At 35.5% G+C, this 17,450-nt stretch overlaps 2 protein-coding genes and 1 long non-coding RNA gene across 8 annotated transcripts; 1 reads left to right on the top strand and 2 right to left on the bottom strand.

Annotated features, from left to right (window-relative positions):
• On the bottom strand, positions 2,163-2,561 carry LOC109841211. The gene is made up of 3 exons (XR_002247176.1): positions 2,519-2,561; positions 2,290-2,332; positions 2,163-2,224 (listed from the first exon to the last, which is right to left on the bottom strand). It is a non-coding gene; the product is annotated as an uncharacterized LOC109841211 (long non-coding RNA).
• LOC109841209 (F-box/LRR-repeat protein 13-like) lies at positions 3,256-16,661 on the bottom strand. 6 transcript variants are annotated; one of them, XM_020410117.1, is made up of 8 exons: positions 16,452-16,661; positions 16,102-16,186; positions 12,713-12,844; positions 8,908-10,417; positions 8,659-8,808; positions 8,137-8,442; positions 3,735-3,937; positions 3,256-3,369 (listed from the first exon to the last, which is right to left on the bottom strand). In XM_020410117.1, the coding sequence occupies exons 4-7, from the start codon at positions 10,411-10,413 to the stop codon at positions 3,764-3,766; spliced, it is 2,136 nt and encodes a 711-aa protein (XP_020265706.1). In that variant the 5' UTR covers positions 10,414-10,417; positions 12,713-12,844; positions 16,102-16,186; positions 16,452-16,661; the 3' UTR covers positions 3,256-3,369; positions 3,735-3,763. The 6 variants fall into 6 exon arrangements, with proteins under 6 accessions (XP_020265706.1, XP_020265709.1, XP_020265708.1 ...); XM_020410120.1 differs by having other exon boundaries at positions 12,736-12,844; XM_020410119.1 differs by having other exon boundaries at positions 12,713-12,812.
• LOC109842580 (zinc finger MYM-type protein 1-like) lies at positions 13,420-14,041 on the top strand. Its single transcript, XM_020411438.1, has 2 exons — positions 13,420-13,477; positions 13,566-14,041. The coding sequence occupies exons 1-2, from the start codon at positions 13,420-13,422 to the stop codon at positions 14,039-14,041; spliced, it is 534 nt and encodes a 177-aa protein (XP_020267027.1).

The raw sequence follows: 17,450 nt of genomic DNA, 5'->3' as shown, positions 1-17,450 counted from the left end.
CTCAGCCAAAAACCTGAGTAAAAGACAAAACACAACCCCAAGGCAACGGTCAAAAGACTAGCCGTTGGAAGCTGAACTGGACGGCGTCGGTCGACCGAAAGTTTCGTCGGTCGACCGAATATTTTCATCGGTCGACCGTACCGGTCGACCGACAGGCTTCTGTCGCCCAGAGAACTTTAGACCCCAGGTTCGGTCGACCGATCCGGTCGACCGAAAACTGACACTCAAAAAACCTGATTTTAAAATGCTGTTTAAAAATATCAAATAAATTCCAAAAAATATAAAACTTTGGGGAATGATTGTAGACATGATAATAAACATGCTACAATGACTGGTTTCGAAAAAGGACTTCCCAAATGAAAAATATGATCATTTTACAAAATAGTTCAAAACATGAAAACCTGAAAATTGATATTTTGATATTTTGACTTAAACAACATTTTGAAACCGTATGAAATGATTGTATAGACTTGATAAGAGATATAACATGTTGTTATGAAGTCTATAACCTAGAAAGACAATATTTTCATAAAATTGCATATTCTATGCAATATATTCAAAACACTAAAAATGATTTCATTAAATATAAGCTTGTTAAAGGTGAAATCATATATAGGCATATAAACATGAAACAAAATAGTATTTTCAACTCTATGCATTTGTTTCATATATAAACTCGAAAACTATAAAACCAAAAACATATGTATATATATATATATATCACTATATATATATATGAAAACCGATATAATGTGTGTGTATAGATATTGAGCTTAACGTATTAAACACACATAATATAAACCCTAAACTAAATTACCCAAGCTAGATCTTGATCTTCAATAAGCTCTTCTAGGTAATCTCTCGGATGAAGCTTTAACTTGGATCTTGAACTTTGAATAGCAAGGCTTCACCGACATTCCGCCAACCTCCTTTGGATATGATCGTTGAAGCTCTATTCCATCCATCCTCCAACTCGTTGTTTGCCTAGAATAAATACGAAAACACAAACACTAGACAAACAACATTAGTAATAAATTGTTTGTTAAACATCATCAAAACAAGAAGGCCAACACATCCTGGTCTCCTCACTGAATAAACTACCAATAACTATATTCATCGACAACACACCATCTGAAGCTGCGTTGCTGACCGACCAGTATCTCCCAACTGTCTGGCAAAAAAATCTAATAACAATAAAATCTGTAATTCATTGTCGTTAGTCATCTTCATGGTAGCTACACTACCACATATTTAATCTAATGCAATGGTTCCAAACCGTATTGCTAGCCATGGAACCGTCGCCCTTGAGCAAGTGCGATGGTTCTCAAACTGTCTTATATGTTGTTGTTGTCCTACCTCTACCATAACGGTTTTGAACTCTATTACGATGGTTTCTTGAACCGTTGCCCCTGCATCTAACGCAACGGTTTTAACAGTTGGAGCTATTGCAACGGTTTTAAAAGAGCTAAAGAAACGGTTTCGATTGAGCTATTGCAACGGTTTTTAAGTTATTGCAGCGGTTTTGAAGCTATTGCAATGGTTTTAAAAGACCTAACACAACGGTTTGGATTGAGCTATCGCAATAGTTTTGATCGAGCTATTGCAGCGGTTGTGATTGAGCTATTGCAGCAACTCCGATTGAGCTGTTTTAACAGTTGGAGCTATTGCAACGGTTTTAAAAGAGCTAAAGAAACGGTTTCGATTGAGCTATTGCAACGGTTTTTAAGTTATTGCAGCGGTTTTGAAGCTATTGCAATGGTTTTAAAAGACCTAACACAACGGTTTGGATTGAGCTATCGCAATAGTTTTGATCGAGCTATTGCAGCGGTTGTGATTGAGCTATTGCAGCAACTCCGATTGAGCTGTGCTTGGTTCCCTACGTCAAAATCATATAGTATTCAATTACCTGGATAATCTTTCTAAGAACATGGCCAAGTCAATTTAATACACAATATCAAAGTGAAAATGTTGAGCATAATCAATCATAACGATAAGTGCCAACATTCATCAATATAGTATAAAAACTACAAAGTATTAAATCCATACTATCAACATTTCAACTCGAAAAATATCATACCGAACTAACAACATGTGATTACAAAACATGAAACTTCTCGGTCAAAGACTTTATATTCTCTATTTGTTTCCAAAAACTTGTGCCTACTTTATATTCTCTATTTGTTTCCAAAAACTTGTGCCTCAATGTCAAATACTCACTAGGAACCTGTCAGTATCAATCTCAATCTTGGCCAAAAACTTGTGCCTCAATGTCAAATACTCACTAGGAACCTGTCAGTATCAATCTCAATCTTGGCTTTCGTCATTTCTGTATCTGTGTAGATTTCCATGAATCAGCATAATTTTTGCAATTATGATAATAAAAAATTTGGGAAAAAATATATTGCAAACAAATTAAAAAAAAAAGAAGTAATATTCTACTCCTAACCATCCAACAAAAGAAACAGAAAAACAACCGTTAACTTCCTCCCTATGTTTAGCATCCTTCTAAAATCATTACCTCTATCTTAGTCTTTGAACAAATCCTAATCACTTTCTTTCTGCAAGAAAAAAAAAATAATATAAGAAGAAGAGCTGAAGATTGAGAGGAAAGATGAAATAAAATAACTAAGGATTTCAATTGGTGTCACTCTTATATATATATATAGAAATATAATGTGACAAATTCTAAAGCCTTCTGATTGACCGATAACATCACTTATTTATGTGGACTCCGTGCATGGTATTTGTTACTCATTATTAAATTTATCATTGTGTGATCTGCATAAAAGGATAATATTATTGGTCCACATTATAGATTCATATAAAGCCGTGGAAGCCTTGATACACAGGTGTATGTAGAGAACAATGTTAAAAGAACACTTCGTGGTTTGAAATTGTGGTGGTTGTCGTCGTGTATGTCCTTGCATTGTTGTTTACTTCCTTTTATGATTTGTTGAGTTATGTCCTAGACTTTATTTGCATATATACTCTGTACTGTGATGATGGAGATACTTCTTTTTCGATTTTTTTATAACTATGAGAATAAAGTAAGATTTATAAACGCGCACCAGACACACATGGACACATGTGAATATATACATACATCACATGTGTGTGCGTGTGTACAGAAATTGAAAATATGCAAGCCTGACAACACAAAATAACACATGTTACAGTAAAGCACTAAGACCACAAACATGATGTCGAAAATGCTCTTTCATCAATTTTATTGTATTCTGGGTTTACAAAACTTGCCTGATTAATGACAATGATCCTTGCTTGTATTGTCACGGGAGCTGGCATGCTTAGGATATAATCAGCACTTGTTGATCAATTATTTCCTTCAGCACTTAAAGATGAACCTTTATCCTGAAAGTTGCCAAATATTAAAGTAAAAAAATTAGTATATGACAAATAATCGGCATCTGATTCGTAGTAAAAAAAAAATCAATTAATCCTTTGTTATTGTACCGTTTACTGCCAGTCAATATGATCACAAATCCAAGTACATATATTTTGTCAAGCTATATACTTTGTCAATATGATTAAAGGGTACTTGCCTTCAACTCTTGCGTGTTTGTAAAGAAACAACAAGAGAAACAACAGAACCAAAAATCCCCAAAAAAGCAGAACCTCCATCAAATAAAGAAACAACAGAAGCAAAACCCTAACCTTTACAGTAGGATACGACATCAAATGAAGGCAATGATATTAATAGAAAATTAAATTCTTACCCTTGCATTTTGAGAATGCCAAATCTTTACTAAAGCTCTAAATTGACCCTTGGGAACAGTCTTGGGGCTCTTTTCCATCTTTCCACATCATTTTTCAAACCAGTAAAGCATTGACGTTTCAGCAAGCACTTCCACCGCCTCCATACACTATTAATTGTTTGCAAGGTCCATTTTCGTCCTGAATCGGCGATTGAAGACTTCTCCTTCAATGACATAACAATAAACAAGTTAAAATCTACCTTGTCATTACACAAAATGATTTTTTTGTGCTATATCATACCTTCACATATTCCCACAAACTATCTTTGTCTTTCTTTCCTAATGTCGTGCCAATTCTTATCTAGAGGTGTTCGTCTTGGATTTCTTTCAAGGGTACCCAAAAAAATAACTAAGTTCATTTAAGATATTATATGTCGGTCCAATAGGTACCCCAAATTTGTCTAAAATTATAACTGGACGTGCCTCTATACCTCGTTCATGTACTTTTAAATATGGGAAATGTGTTTATATTTGTGTGTACTGGAGTCCATCTTATTTGTGTAACTAAATAATTTCACAAATGCAATGCGATGTTGATCAAACTATTTCATTTTCATAGCTGATCAGATTAATTTCCATAATCATGTTAGCAACACAAGTAGGTATCTATGGAGTAAGGTAAGCAAATGTTAAGCAAAACAACTTCTCTTTTCTGTTATATGCATTATCCTCTACCACAACCTTACTTTTCATTTTCCAGGATAGATTTTGATGACTTGCAGTGCATAAGACTGAGATTTACACTTGGGTTACTGTTAAGATCTGTGCTCCTTGAAATTTACTCTGATGAGAAACTATATCCAAACCCTGAGGAAACATGGCCTTAGCCAAGACCCTCAAAGAAGATAATCGAATGAGAGAAAAGGCGGAGAACAAAGTGTTTAATGCTTTCATAAGTTTTATTCAGCTTGTCATTGGCATGATTTTTACGCTATCAAACTCAGTGAAGAGAATGCAAATGGAGCAATTTTCAGGTCTAATGTATGTTTCTCCATGTCTTTTGTTGTAATCGTTATTGTTATTTTGTATGAATCAAGAGGAAATTTGCATTTCGAAGATCCAATATAGTATCTGATCGTTGCGGACACGAGCCTGATGTAAGCCTATAGAGCCATTTATATCACAACCATGAAATAGGCATTGGTGAAACTTCAACCACAACCACTAATAACAGTTGTGGAAGTATTCTGCAACTTATTTCATTAGTCATGTGAAATAGAAAGACATCATCTGTTAAGTCATCTGAGTTGATTAATTAAGAGGTAATTAGTGTGTAGCAAGATGTGATTAAGGTGATCTAAACTTCTGATCAGCAAGCACTACATAATATTTCTTAGAATTTTCTCCAATAAAAGTTGTGTTAGTTAATCAAGCTGTGTTAGTTAATCAATGTCAGCTAATATACCTGTATACTAATATTGTAGAAAGGCTTAGTGACATGGAAAGAAACTCCTCAAGACCTCAGCTGTAGCTTTGTCGAAACATCTGTTAATAACATGATTTCACTATATTCCACTTTAAATTACATCCAAATTCTAGTAGCATTAAACCAAAAATATTATCTTGAAACCAATGAAAGAAAAATAAACGCATTCATTTGCACCAAAAAAATCATCAATGGAGATAAATAGTTTCACACATTAGTTCTGATTTTCACACATCAAGATATCAGTGAGTTCACAATCACAAATTAACAAGTAAAATAAAACATGCTTCCAAGAGACAACAAATAAATCCAATTTTTTTGAGAAGAAATAGCTTTTATGTTGAGGAATCTAACCTCAGGGATCGACCTAGAGCTACGGATCGATTAATGTAGCAATCAAGATTATCCGCAACACCTAAAAATGAAGAGGATATTTTTAAAGATAGAAAGGGGAAGAAACTGTAGAAATCAGAAAGGAAAGGAGAGGTACTTGAGAGTCGAAAGGAGAGTGATAGCGATGAGACCGATGAGGAAGAACACACGAACAAGATTGGAGACCAGATTGGGATTAGCTTCGAGCTCGACGACGATATCGGAGATGAGATCGGAGACGAGACCAGCAGCTCGACGACGAGATTAGCTACGAGCTCGACGACGAAATCGGAGTTGAGATCGAAGACGATGAGATAGGAAAACGGCGAAGAGAATGGCGACGAGTTCAGCGATGAGATCAACGACTAGAGATGATTTCGGTCATGGCGATCTTTTGGGAGACCAGCAGCTCGACGACGAGATTAGCTACGAGCTCGAAGACGAAATCAGAGTTGAGATCGGAGACGATGAGATCGGAAAACGACAAAGAGAATGGCGACGAGTTCAGCGATGAGATCGACGACTAGAGATGATTTCGGCCATGGCGATCTTTTGGGAGCGAATATTAGAAAGGAGGTAGAGTTTTTAGAAAGGGGTGACGATTTGAGAGAGAGATATTAGTTTAAGCGGTGACATGTTCAGTTAAAGCCCAGACCTACCTATAAAATCGGCCCAAAGCACAATTATTGGGCCTAGCGAAGCAGTTTTTGTAAAGCGTTGTCTTAAGCCTTTGGTCGCGGTTAAAAGCGTTGCAAAACCACCCCCATAGACACCTAGCGCAAAGGTCATAAGCGTTGCGCTAGAACTGTTGCATTAGATTAAATATGTGGTAGTGCTAGTTGATTAATTAAGCTTTTGAACTCATTCAAGTGCCCTGCTATGTTTTGAAAAAATGAATTTCTGTTAGAATTTAAAAGAAAGTTTTACAAAGTTTAGATCCTAATCCCACCTGAACGTAAAATTTTACGAAGTTAGTTTGAACTGCAACTTGTAACTTATATCCTAGTATAAATAAGTAACAGAGGTTTGAACAGTTATTAGACACATGCATACATATAGATCGTGATGGCATTGATTTTGTTACGATAATCTGCATCCCTCAGTATGTATTTGCCACTATCAACAAATTAGTGGAAAATATATTTTCTGAAGGCAGTATATCAATAGATTATTTACTGGGAGAGAAATTGAAATTAGGCAAACAATATTATTTTATAATTAAAAGGTGACTTGAAAGAGCTTCATAATTATATGCCAGCATGACTGTATAATCCCCCCAACCCCAACAAATAAAATAAAATAAAATAAATACTCCAAATCTCGGTTATTACAAAACTACCCGTCAAATCGTCAATTTTAAAAGAAAAAAAAACCCTCAAGACAATTAATCACCATCTTTGATAAGCTAGTTTGTAGTCGCAATGTTAAAAAAATCAAAAGAATAGTCAAAATTTTAGCACCAAATTGCTGGTTTGATAATTTTAGGGAGCATTGTTTCACAAAGTTGATTAGTTAAAGAGTGGTTTTGCAGATACTTTATTTTTGCAAATACCCATGATTTAAGGGGCACATTTATGCAAATATCCCTTTTTCTTAACAAAATCCCTTCAGGGGGCAGGAAATTTTGTGTCACATTATCAATTATCTATAAAAAATTGTATGATTATAAATAAATAAATAGATATAGTATTTAACGCAGCAAACTTTCTTTTTCTACTGCAAATATAATTTATTTATAAACAAACATTGTATTTCACCTACATGTCAACGTTGATTTATTTTTCATACTTATGTAAGCAAGTGATTTTCAGACTTTCAAATTCACTCTCACCTTGCCAATCACTCTTTCACTTTTTAGAGATCTTAACATTTTTCTGGTCTCTTGATCTTCTTTTCTAATTTAAGGCCTCGTTTGGCAAAGGGTTAAGGAAGAGGGGTTAAAGAGAAGGATTAATGTACTTAGCCCATTCGATAATCTGAAGGACTAAATTATTAATTCATTAAATAAGTTTTATTTTAGCCCTTGTGATCAATTTTAGTGTTTGGGAATAACAATGATTTTGACTATTTTCTTTATAATTAGAAGGGTTAACTCTTAATCCTTTGAAATAGGAGTATTAATAAACCCCTCGTTTTGAGGGGTTAACTCATTTTAATCCCTCTAGAGGGGTTAGCTTAACCCTTCTATATTTCTTATGTTTGGCAAATTAAGGAAGGTTAACTCACTTTAACCATTGTATAGATTTTTTATGTTTGGCGGGTTAAGAAGGGGTTAAATCTCCTTAACCTCTCACTTAACCCTTTGCCAAAAGGTACCCAAGTTCCAAGCCAATCTTAGTTGTGAATTAGTACCAGAGGATTGTGCACAAAGAGAGACTATAACTCTGTTCTGTTGGAAAACTGGTTTTAAACTTGCATCCATTTCAGAAACTACAATTGAAAATACCGAATGCATCGTTCGCCATTTTGTTACAGTTGCAGCATAACAAACAGGCCTATATATAAAAAAAATATATAGGACATAGGAAAACATAGGATTCATAGGATTACTAACTCAACACTAACCGGCACGGCATCAATCCTGCTCTTGATTTCCTTCAGTGACTTTTGTCGCCCGCTTTGTACCCATTCCGCTGGAGGTGCTGCCGTGTGCGACCCAGCTCTATGCTTCGATCCCCCATCAATCTTCATCATCTTCAACGACGACTTGGCATTTTGAAGCAAATTGCAAGCAAACTCTATTTCCTTATCATCGCCCCTAAATCCCAACAATTCAATTTCCTTTAGGTATTGGTTTGTAAATTGCCAAGCAGCAGACAGCGTTGGTTTATCTGTTCTCAGTATTGGGTCCTCAAGCAAACAACGTGATAGCTGCAAGTCAAAAGGGGACAAAAAGGGAACACCAATCGTCAACTGATCGTAGATAATTTTAAAAGAACAGAAAATCTGTGAAAGTCAACATGGAATAAGACATAACAAGACAGCTAATATCTAAGAACATATGTGCTGCCCTTGAAGAAATTTGTAAACAAAATTTATCTTTTGATATTTTCTTGAGAGATAAGAAAAGAAAAGATTTCTACATACTTGCAATTGAAAAATTTCCAAGAGAGGCGAGGTAGCCAAGAAATTAGTAGCCCATGAAAATTCCTTTGTGACCTTCACGTATCGGCCCAAAAAGAGCACCAAATGCTTTAGAGTGTAGAACACAGGGAAACTCTCAGGTACTTTTCCACCCTAATTTCAAACGCACAAACTTATTAGCTGTAAATAAGCATTACTATAAAAAAACATGTAAAAAAGTGTGCTCATGTATATATCTTTTGTTTCCCTCACCTCAATATAGAAGATCAAAGTCTCCAGCCGTGGTACATCTCTAGACAGTATTGTGAGGACATGAATCAGTGAGTTATCATCATCTGTATCAATTTCCATCTCCACGCTTACCAAGTGCGAAACTTCCCTCAAAGAGAAAACTATCAACTCGCCATGATATTCCAATTGAACAAGATTCATCTCACATATCTCCAATTTCTTCAAGTGATTGCACCAACATACTGTCAGTTGCTTGAGTTGTAGTGAAGGCCCGATGATGCTAAGAAGGGGCAAACCGTCACACTTTATGATGCTTAGCTTCTCGAGGAGTAAACAGTTGGACAAAAGAACTGTTATGTATTCCTCTTCGAGATGCACTTGTTCTAATCTGACTGTCTCTAGACAGCTAAATTGTGGTAAATCAATCGAAAATTCGATGCACTGTAGTTCCAATTGCCTCAATAGCGATCCTTTTCCCTGTATGGAAGAAAAATCACTGCAATCATCGTCTAAGAGCTTAAAAGTGACTCTTGGAAGGAGATCCATGCCATCCTTTGAAATAAGTGCAAATCTCTCAAGACGTGTGGCAAATACCCGTAGCTCCTTTAGACCACGACATTTGGATACTTCCAGACAGTTGAGATTGATAGGTCCGCGTATTTCAAGAGGGGACGAATCGAAGGGCATAATAGCACAATCATCTAAAGATAGTTGTTCTAGGAGAGAAAAATTTGTCAAAAGATTGTCTACAAGTTCTTGCGTGAGTTTCATACACCTCAACCCAAGCACTCTAAGAGGCTTGAATCCACCACACAGAATCTTCATCTCCATATTTTCGATGCTACAGTCCTGAATAGTGAGACATCTCAGCAAGGGATAACTAGCAATGAAGTCTATAAAATTTTTCGGAAGGATCACGTCTGATAAAGCTAGTGACACAAGGGAGCTGCAATAATGATTTGAAACGGTGTTCAACGGTCTCAAGATATCACAATGTGTGAGGCTCAAACTCTTCAATCTTAATTCATCACCTTTAGGAAATAGAAGATTATATGGAATAGGACAATGTCTGGGAGCACCACTGAAGTCGAGAACAAGGTTGTCGAGATGGCTGCGCATCATCAAGCTAAACCAGTAATATAGCACATGTGCATCAGGGAGGACCGAGCATAGATGAAGATGAAGAGTCTTGGTAAGGGGATTAAAATTTTCACAAAGACATTTAGTAACCACTCTGAAGAACTCCTCAGCCCTTTGATTTGGTGTAGTATTAACATGAGGGAAGACTCCCAACACTTCATCTATATCCAGTTTGATGCTTCCAGTAGATTTCCATATATTCTTCCACCTTTTCGATAAAATGCTGGTTCTAGTTGCTTCTTTCGTAGACAAGAACGACAGGATGTAGCATAATGTGTCGTCAGTTAAGTTATTGATGCCATCAGTTCTTTTTCTCTTTCGTTCCTGATCTTCAGTTGCTATTCTCTTGCGCCTACAATTATGGATGACAGTCATCGATTCCTCCATGTTCCTGCTAGCAAAAAACTTCAGATGTTAGTTGAAATTGCTTAACGTCTAAACAAAATATAAAAATATTATTCAAGCCAGAAAGTAGAAACTGAATAGTCAAGTTGGATACTTATGTATGATCAATCTTCCCTAGTTTTCAGACTTGAAGAAGGTTGTGAGAAAAGAACGGGTTAGAATGAGTGGAAAATGACATGGAAACTAAACAGACGTCTTGGCATATTAAGTGTCATTTCCATGATCAGAAAACTACTTTTTTTAGTTAGTAATGTTCATTTTTTAATGTTTTCAGATAAGCATATTTAAGATTTGAATTGCTCTAATATCAACTTAAAGCCTCTTCTACTACACTACCTGAAACTATGATGAAGGTCGGGTGTCATAATTACATATTGCAGATGAGCAAATCGAGACGATAAACATACGGTATTGGGTTAATCACTGACAGCACCAGAGTTTGAAGTTGGACGTAAAAACTAACATAGGCGCTAATCTGGAGTAACTAATTATATGAATTTGAGGACTAAATAAAATTTTAATAATATGAGGGCTAACTGGAAAATATGAAAGATCTAATGTACCAATATCTATAAAAACCCTTATATTTTGTCTAACTAAATATCGTGTAATGTATCACATAAAATTTAAAAAAACAATAGGAGACATATTTTTTTAAAGGGAAAATCCCAAAATAACAACTATCCCCCAAACACAAAACCAAAGAGTTTAAAACATGTGAAGACCATAATACCCTTTCTCTCCCTTTCTCTCTCTTTTTCATGATGTCATTGTGATGATTTAAAATGGGTTTTTGGGGAAAAAATTCTAATTCCCTCCAATATTTTCCAACAGCGTCAACATTAGCGATGAAACTTTCCCAACGTTCGTTCACGAGGTGAAGAAAACTACAATCTTGAATACTGTGATGACAAGTTGCGATGGATTCAGCGTCGCCGTTTCGAAGAAAAAGGCAGGAACTCCGACGACTCCCAGTATAATTTTCCCTTTTTTAACTTGTACTTGAATCTGAGTACTATTTTTTGGGCTAATTTACATATTGTTATAATTTTTTTAAAATTGATGACTTGAGATTATATTAGAGTATACAAATTTATATATTATTGTTAATGAGTTTGTTGTTAAGGTTAGGAGTTGGTTGTGAAGTTTACGAGTTGGTTGTCAATGTTATAAGTTGGTTGTCAAGATTAAGAGTTGGTTGTCAAGGTTACGAGTTGATTGTCAAGATTACGAGTTGATTGTGATGGTTACGAGTTGGTTGTGATGGTTACGAGTTGGTTGTGAAAGTTACACGTTGGTTGTGGAACTCGGTAAGGAGTTGGTTGTGAAGGTTACAAGTTGTTTTTTTCCTGTGTTTTTTGAGCTGCTTGCTTAACTAGCCTGTACATATAATGGGACGGTCGTGCGTCAGGATAGTTATGGGTACATATTTTTTTGTAACCATGGTTGGCTGCATCCTAGGGTTGGGATGTAGCAAGTGACTCTGTAATCAATCCTTCTTTAGGGAATTAAAGGCGGTTGGAGGCTCATTCTCCGACTCTCCATCCTTCACATCTAAAAAAAAAGACGGTATATTGTTGGGTTCTAACACAAGAGAGTCTAATATAATTCAAAACCCCTAAATTGATTTGCAATCAAGAACTCTCTCATATTTATAGAGGCAATAACACACATTTTTCTCTATTAGGCTAGATTTTAATGTTGTAATTTTTTTTGAAATTGATGACTTGAGATTAAAGTAGAGTCTATAAATTTATATATTGTTGTTATTTCACTGTAATGAGTTTGTTGTTAAGTTTATTAGTTGGTTATGAAGGAAAATTATGTGTTGATTTTGAAGATTACGAGTTCGTTGTGAAGTTTACGAGTTACGAGTTGGATGTGAAGGTTATGAGTTGATTGTGAAGGCTATGAGTTGGTTGTTAACCTCAGCAATGAGCTGATTGTGATTGTTGTTAACTATCCTTCAAAACCAACTCTTTCCAACTCGTAATCTGCACAACTAACTCCTAACATTAACAACCAACTCGTAACTTTGACAACCAACTCGTAAACTTCACAACCAACTCGTAACCTTTAAAACCAACATGTAATCTTCTTTCAGAACGAACTCATAACCTTAACAACAAATTTACTACAGTAAAATAACAACAATATGTAAATTTACAGACTCTACTTTAATCTAAACTCATCGATTCCAAAAAAATTATAACAATATGCAAAATAACAAAAAAAATATAGCACTCAAGTTTAAGTATAAGTTAAAAAAGAAAAAAATTACACTGGGGGTCGCCAGAGCTCTAACTTTTTTCTTCAGAACGGCGACGCTAAATCCATCACAACTCGTCATCACCGTCTTCAAGATCAAAGTTTTCTTTCACCTTGTAAACGAACGCAGGGAAAGTTTCATTACCTATGTCAACACCGTTGAAAATTATTGGAGGGAACTAGAATTTTTTCTCTCAAGGGAAAGTTTCATTACCTATGTCAACACCGTTGAAAATTATTGGAGGGAACTAGAATTTTTTCTCTCAAAACCCATTTCAAATCATCACAGTGACATCATGAAGAGAGAGAGAAAGTGTATTATGGTTTTCACATGTTTTAAACTCTTGGGTTTTGTATTTTGGGGCTCAGAGAATTGTGACTTTACTTTTGGGGGGTTTGGGAGTGTTGAAAAAGTCTTGGGGGCGGAATACTTGTAAGAAAATTGGGGGCTAGAAGCAATTTTCCCTTTTTAAAACTGGTAAGGAAGATTTAATTTCAATATCTCAACTGGAGCAAAATAGAATACAATACTACCGTATAGACCATTAACATAACAGAGTACGTTCAGGGGAGGATCTACATACAGTCCAGGGGGGCCACGGCCCCCCCAAAGTTTGGGGAAAAAAATTAGGGTGCTCTATTCCTAATTGGGGGGGATTAGTTTGTGAATATTAATTATTTGAGGTGTTTTATGTATATATTCATAGTAAATACATTACCATGAGCAACAACAAGATTAATAAAGGGGGTTTCATTGAAATTGGAAATTTATGGAGAGGTATTTAGTGAATGGTTATTCTTAAGGGGGTTTATTAATAAAGGGGGTTATTCTTAAGGGATTAATAAAGGGGGTTTCATTGAAATAGGAAAAGATAATGTATTTTCATTCCATCGTAATGCTGAAAAGGCATGTGAGGATTTGATGAACCAACCGCAACATATATCAAGGCGATTCGACAACTTCAATGCTGAACAAGTTGCAACAAATCGTCTTCGGTTAAGAGCTCACATACTTGTGGTGCGATTGCTTGCACTCCAAGAGATTCTGTTTAGAGGCCACGATGAGAAATCTAGTTCGTCTAATCGTGGCAATTTTCTTGAATTTTTGGATGTGCTAGCCATGGAGAATGACGAACTTTCAAAGGCAATTGCGAAAGCTCCCAAAAATGCCAAATATGCAAGTCATGATATTCAAAAACAAATACTTCATGTGTTTTTAGTGAGATTGAAAAATGCAATTCGTGAAGAAATTGGAGTTGCTAAGTATTGCATTATTGTTGATGAAGCCCGTGATGAGTCAAAAAAAGAGCAAATGTTTATTGTTGCGGTTTGTGGACACTAATGGATTCATTCAAGAACGTTTTTTTTGGCTTGTTCTTGTTTCCGATACTGCAGCTTTGACTTTAAAGAACACCATATATTCTGCTTTGGCTCATTACAATTTGGATGTTCAAAATATTAGAGGTCAAGGTTACGATGGGGCCAATAATATGAGGGGTGAATTCAATGGATTGCAAGCTTAGATTATGAAAGATTGTAAGACTGCTTACTATGTTCATTGCTTTGCTCATCGATCGGCTACAATTGGCTCTTGTTGCGGCAGCAAAAAATCTGACTCCCATTCATATGTTTTTGATAAATTAATTTCTATAGTTAATATGGTTGGTACTTCTTGCAAGCGTAATGATGAATTGAAGAAAGCTCACGCGGATGACATTGCCCATTTGATTTCTATTAATGAACTCGAGACAGGGCCTGGACTTAATCAGATCGGCACTTTATAACAAGCTGCTGATACGCGTTGGAGTTCTCATTTCAGATCATTATCAAGTTTGATCAGGATGTTCAGTGCAGCATGTGCGGTGTTGCTCAAAGTTATGGAGGATGGACTTCCTTTCCAACGAGCCGATGCAACATCTGTTTATGATGAAATGACTTCGTTCGATTTTGTATTTATCTTGCATCTAATGAGTGAGATTATGGGGATCACAGACTTTCTTTGCCAAACTTTACAAAGAAAGTCTCAAGACATTTCGAATGCAATGGAGCTTGTGTCATCTACAAAAAGATTACTACAAGAGTTAAGGGATGACAAGTGGGATAATTTGCTTGAAAAAGTGAAGTCTTTTTGTGTGGCTCGTAACATTAATATTCCTGATTTTAGTGCTCAGTATGTTGATAGACAACGTCGAGCTTGTGGTCATCAAGACATCACCATTGGGCTTCATTATCGAGTAGACTTTTTTATGACGCGATCGATTCATAAATGCAAGAAATTAATGTGCGTTTTAGTGAAGATGCGGCAGAATTGCTCATGCTTAGTTCTGCCTTAAATCCTCAAAATGCATCTGCGGCTTTGAGAATACAAGATATATGCAAATTGGTTGGCAAGTTTTATGCACAAGATTTTACAAGTGAAGAAAAAGAGAGTTTGAAGATGCAACTGAAACATTATGAGCATAACGTAATCAAAGGGTCAGACTTCAAAACTCTTTCAACCATTTCTGAGTTGTGTCAATGGTTGGTAAAGACTAATAAATCTGCTACATACGACCTTATTTTTAGAGTGATCGTACTTGTGCTTACTCTTCCAATTTCTACTGCTACTGTAGAACGATCATTCTCAACTATGAATATCGTCAAGACTAGACTTCGAAGCAAAATAGATGATGCTTTCCTCTCCGATGCATTAATGGTGTTTATTGAAAGAGAAATTGCTAAAAGTCTGAGCATTGATGCTATCATTGACGACTTTGAAAATTTTAAGGAACGTCGAATTCCTTTTAGTTAGAAAAATTTTAGTTATAAAAAAAATAGATGATGCTTATTTGACTATTTTCTATATAATATTTGTCTTCCTCTTTTGAAATTTTTTGGAGATATTGATGTTGGCTATTCTACTTGTTTTATTTGGGTTGTGGTATACCTCTTGTGAATAAAATTACATTAAGAAAATTTTTTATCTATCTTTTGTAGGCGGTCCCCCCAGAACTAAAATTCTGGATCCGCCCCTGAGTACGTTGATACATAATACAAGAGAAATGCATCATTATGTCGATGATAATATTTCAATAAGCATATGGGCGTCGTCCATCCACCGTGCCATGTGGATCATGCATGTAAATTCCACCAAATCTCATTAATGATGTGCTGTGTACAGGGTATTTTCTCATAAAAAATAGGAGAAATATGTATGCATACAAATTTTGATTTTCATGGCATCTGTTTCGGTACTATAATCCTTTAGGTCCAGAGTGCGAAGGTGAATTAGTTCCTACAGTTTTCTCAGTGATTGATCTATTAAATTTTCCCACGGCAATTTGGGGAGAACGCAAAATATCAAAAGGTCGCAGATTGCATAAATAAAATAAGAGGAAAAAATAAAATGAAATGAAAACAAACCTGGATCCTTTGGCGACTCCTTAACTCGCCTCCTCCCTCAATTTCTCTCTGCCCTAACCGGCCCTTTTATGCAGATTCGAAGAACCTAGTCCCAGTAGGAAAAGACTTCCATTAACTTTTTTTTTTTTAAGTAAGATTTTCATAACCTTAATTACTGGGCTCTCGCTTGTGGGTCCCACTAGGATTTTCATAACCTTAATTACTACTTTTAATAGTACTAGGCTCTCGCTTTTGGGTCCAAATGCAAATAGCATGCCATCATCCCCACAACAATCAAACATCAAAGGAACAGAACCCTAACTTAATGAACAAAAAAAAAATTTGAAAAATAGATCGAGAAGAAAACTCACAGTCAATAATAAATTAGTCGAATTTGAGCAGGGAGCAGGGATCCGAACCCTTCTTCTCCTCGGCGGACAAAAGAGCGAAATAGAGAAGAAGAATCGGGCGGAGAGAACAGCTACAAGGACCAAAAGGAAACCCTAGATCGATCGATGGATGGAATTGGGGTACTGGATTTGGGGGCCTTAAGGGGGCTGTTTGGTTGGTTTTCTAAAATTTAAGAAAAGGAAATCTTTGTAATTTTTTTATTAAAATATTATTTTTATCCAGAAATCACCCAGAAATCTGACACCACATTGACACTTTTCTATAAATTTAGAGGGTGTTTGGTTCAATTTCTACAAATTATAGAAAATCTTGCTATTTTCTATAAAGTTATGAGACATTTTCTTGTTTTGAACCAAACAAACAAAGTAAAAAAAAAAATTAATACTTTTGACTTCAAAAAAATTTTCTATAATTTTTTTAAAAAATACAAGGAAATCATATTTTGGATGAAAACCATTTACTATAATTTGTAGAAATTGAACCAAACATCTCCTTAGTCTTCAAAAAATGAAAAAAAAAATGAAGTCTATCATATGGGGACGTTTCTACTAATACGGTCTGAGCTATAAAGTTGCAAATAATTTATCTAACTACTCTACAAACAATCTCACGGAGATCTTTGAGACACTTCTTACCCCTTGGATACCAAATTGAACAAATATCAACTGCCTTCATATGGAGGGACATCGATTAAGCCAAGTTAATACCAGCATACCACCTCAATCTCTGACACTAATCTACAAATATTAATTCCAATTAATCTACCAATAATGATTCTAATCTCTAAAATTGCATAAGTTAGGCTAGGTTATTATATATACCCAGCTATTGTTACATGCAAATCACGTACTTTTTAAGCCCTGACATGGAAAAAAAAATCTACTTTTTCATCTTATATGCCAAGCACAGTTGAGTAGATACTAAGATACTACATATTATACCAAGTTAGAGTAGATGGA

The sequence above is a fragment of the Asparagus officinalis genome, chromosome 5 (genome assembly GCF_001876935.1).
Source record: "Asparagus officinalis chromosome 5, Aspof.V1, whole genome shotgun sequence".
Taxonomy (NCBI): Eukaryota; Viridiplantae; Streptophyta; class Magnoliopsida; order Asparagales; family Asparagaceae; genus Asparagus; species Asparagus officinalis.
This window is presented reverse-complemented; position numbering and strand designations above follow the sequence as displayed.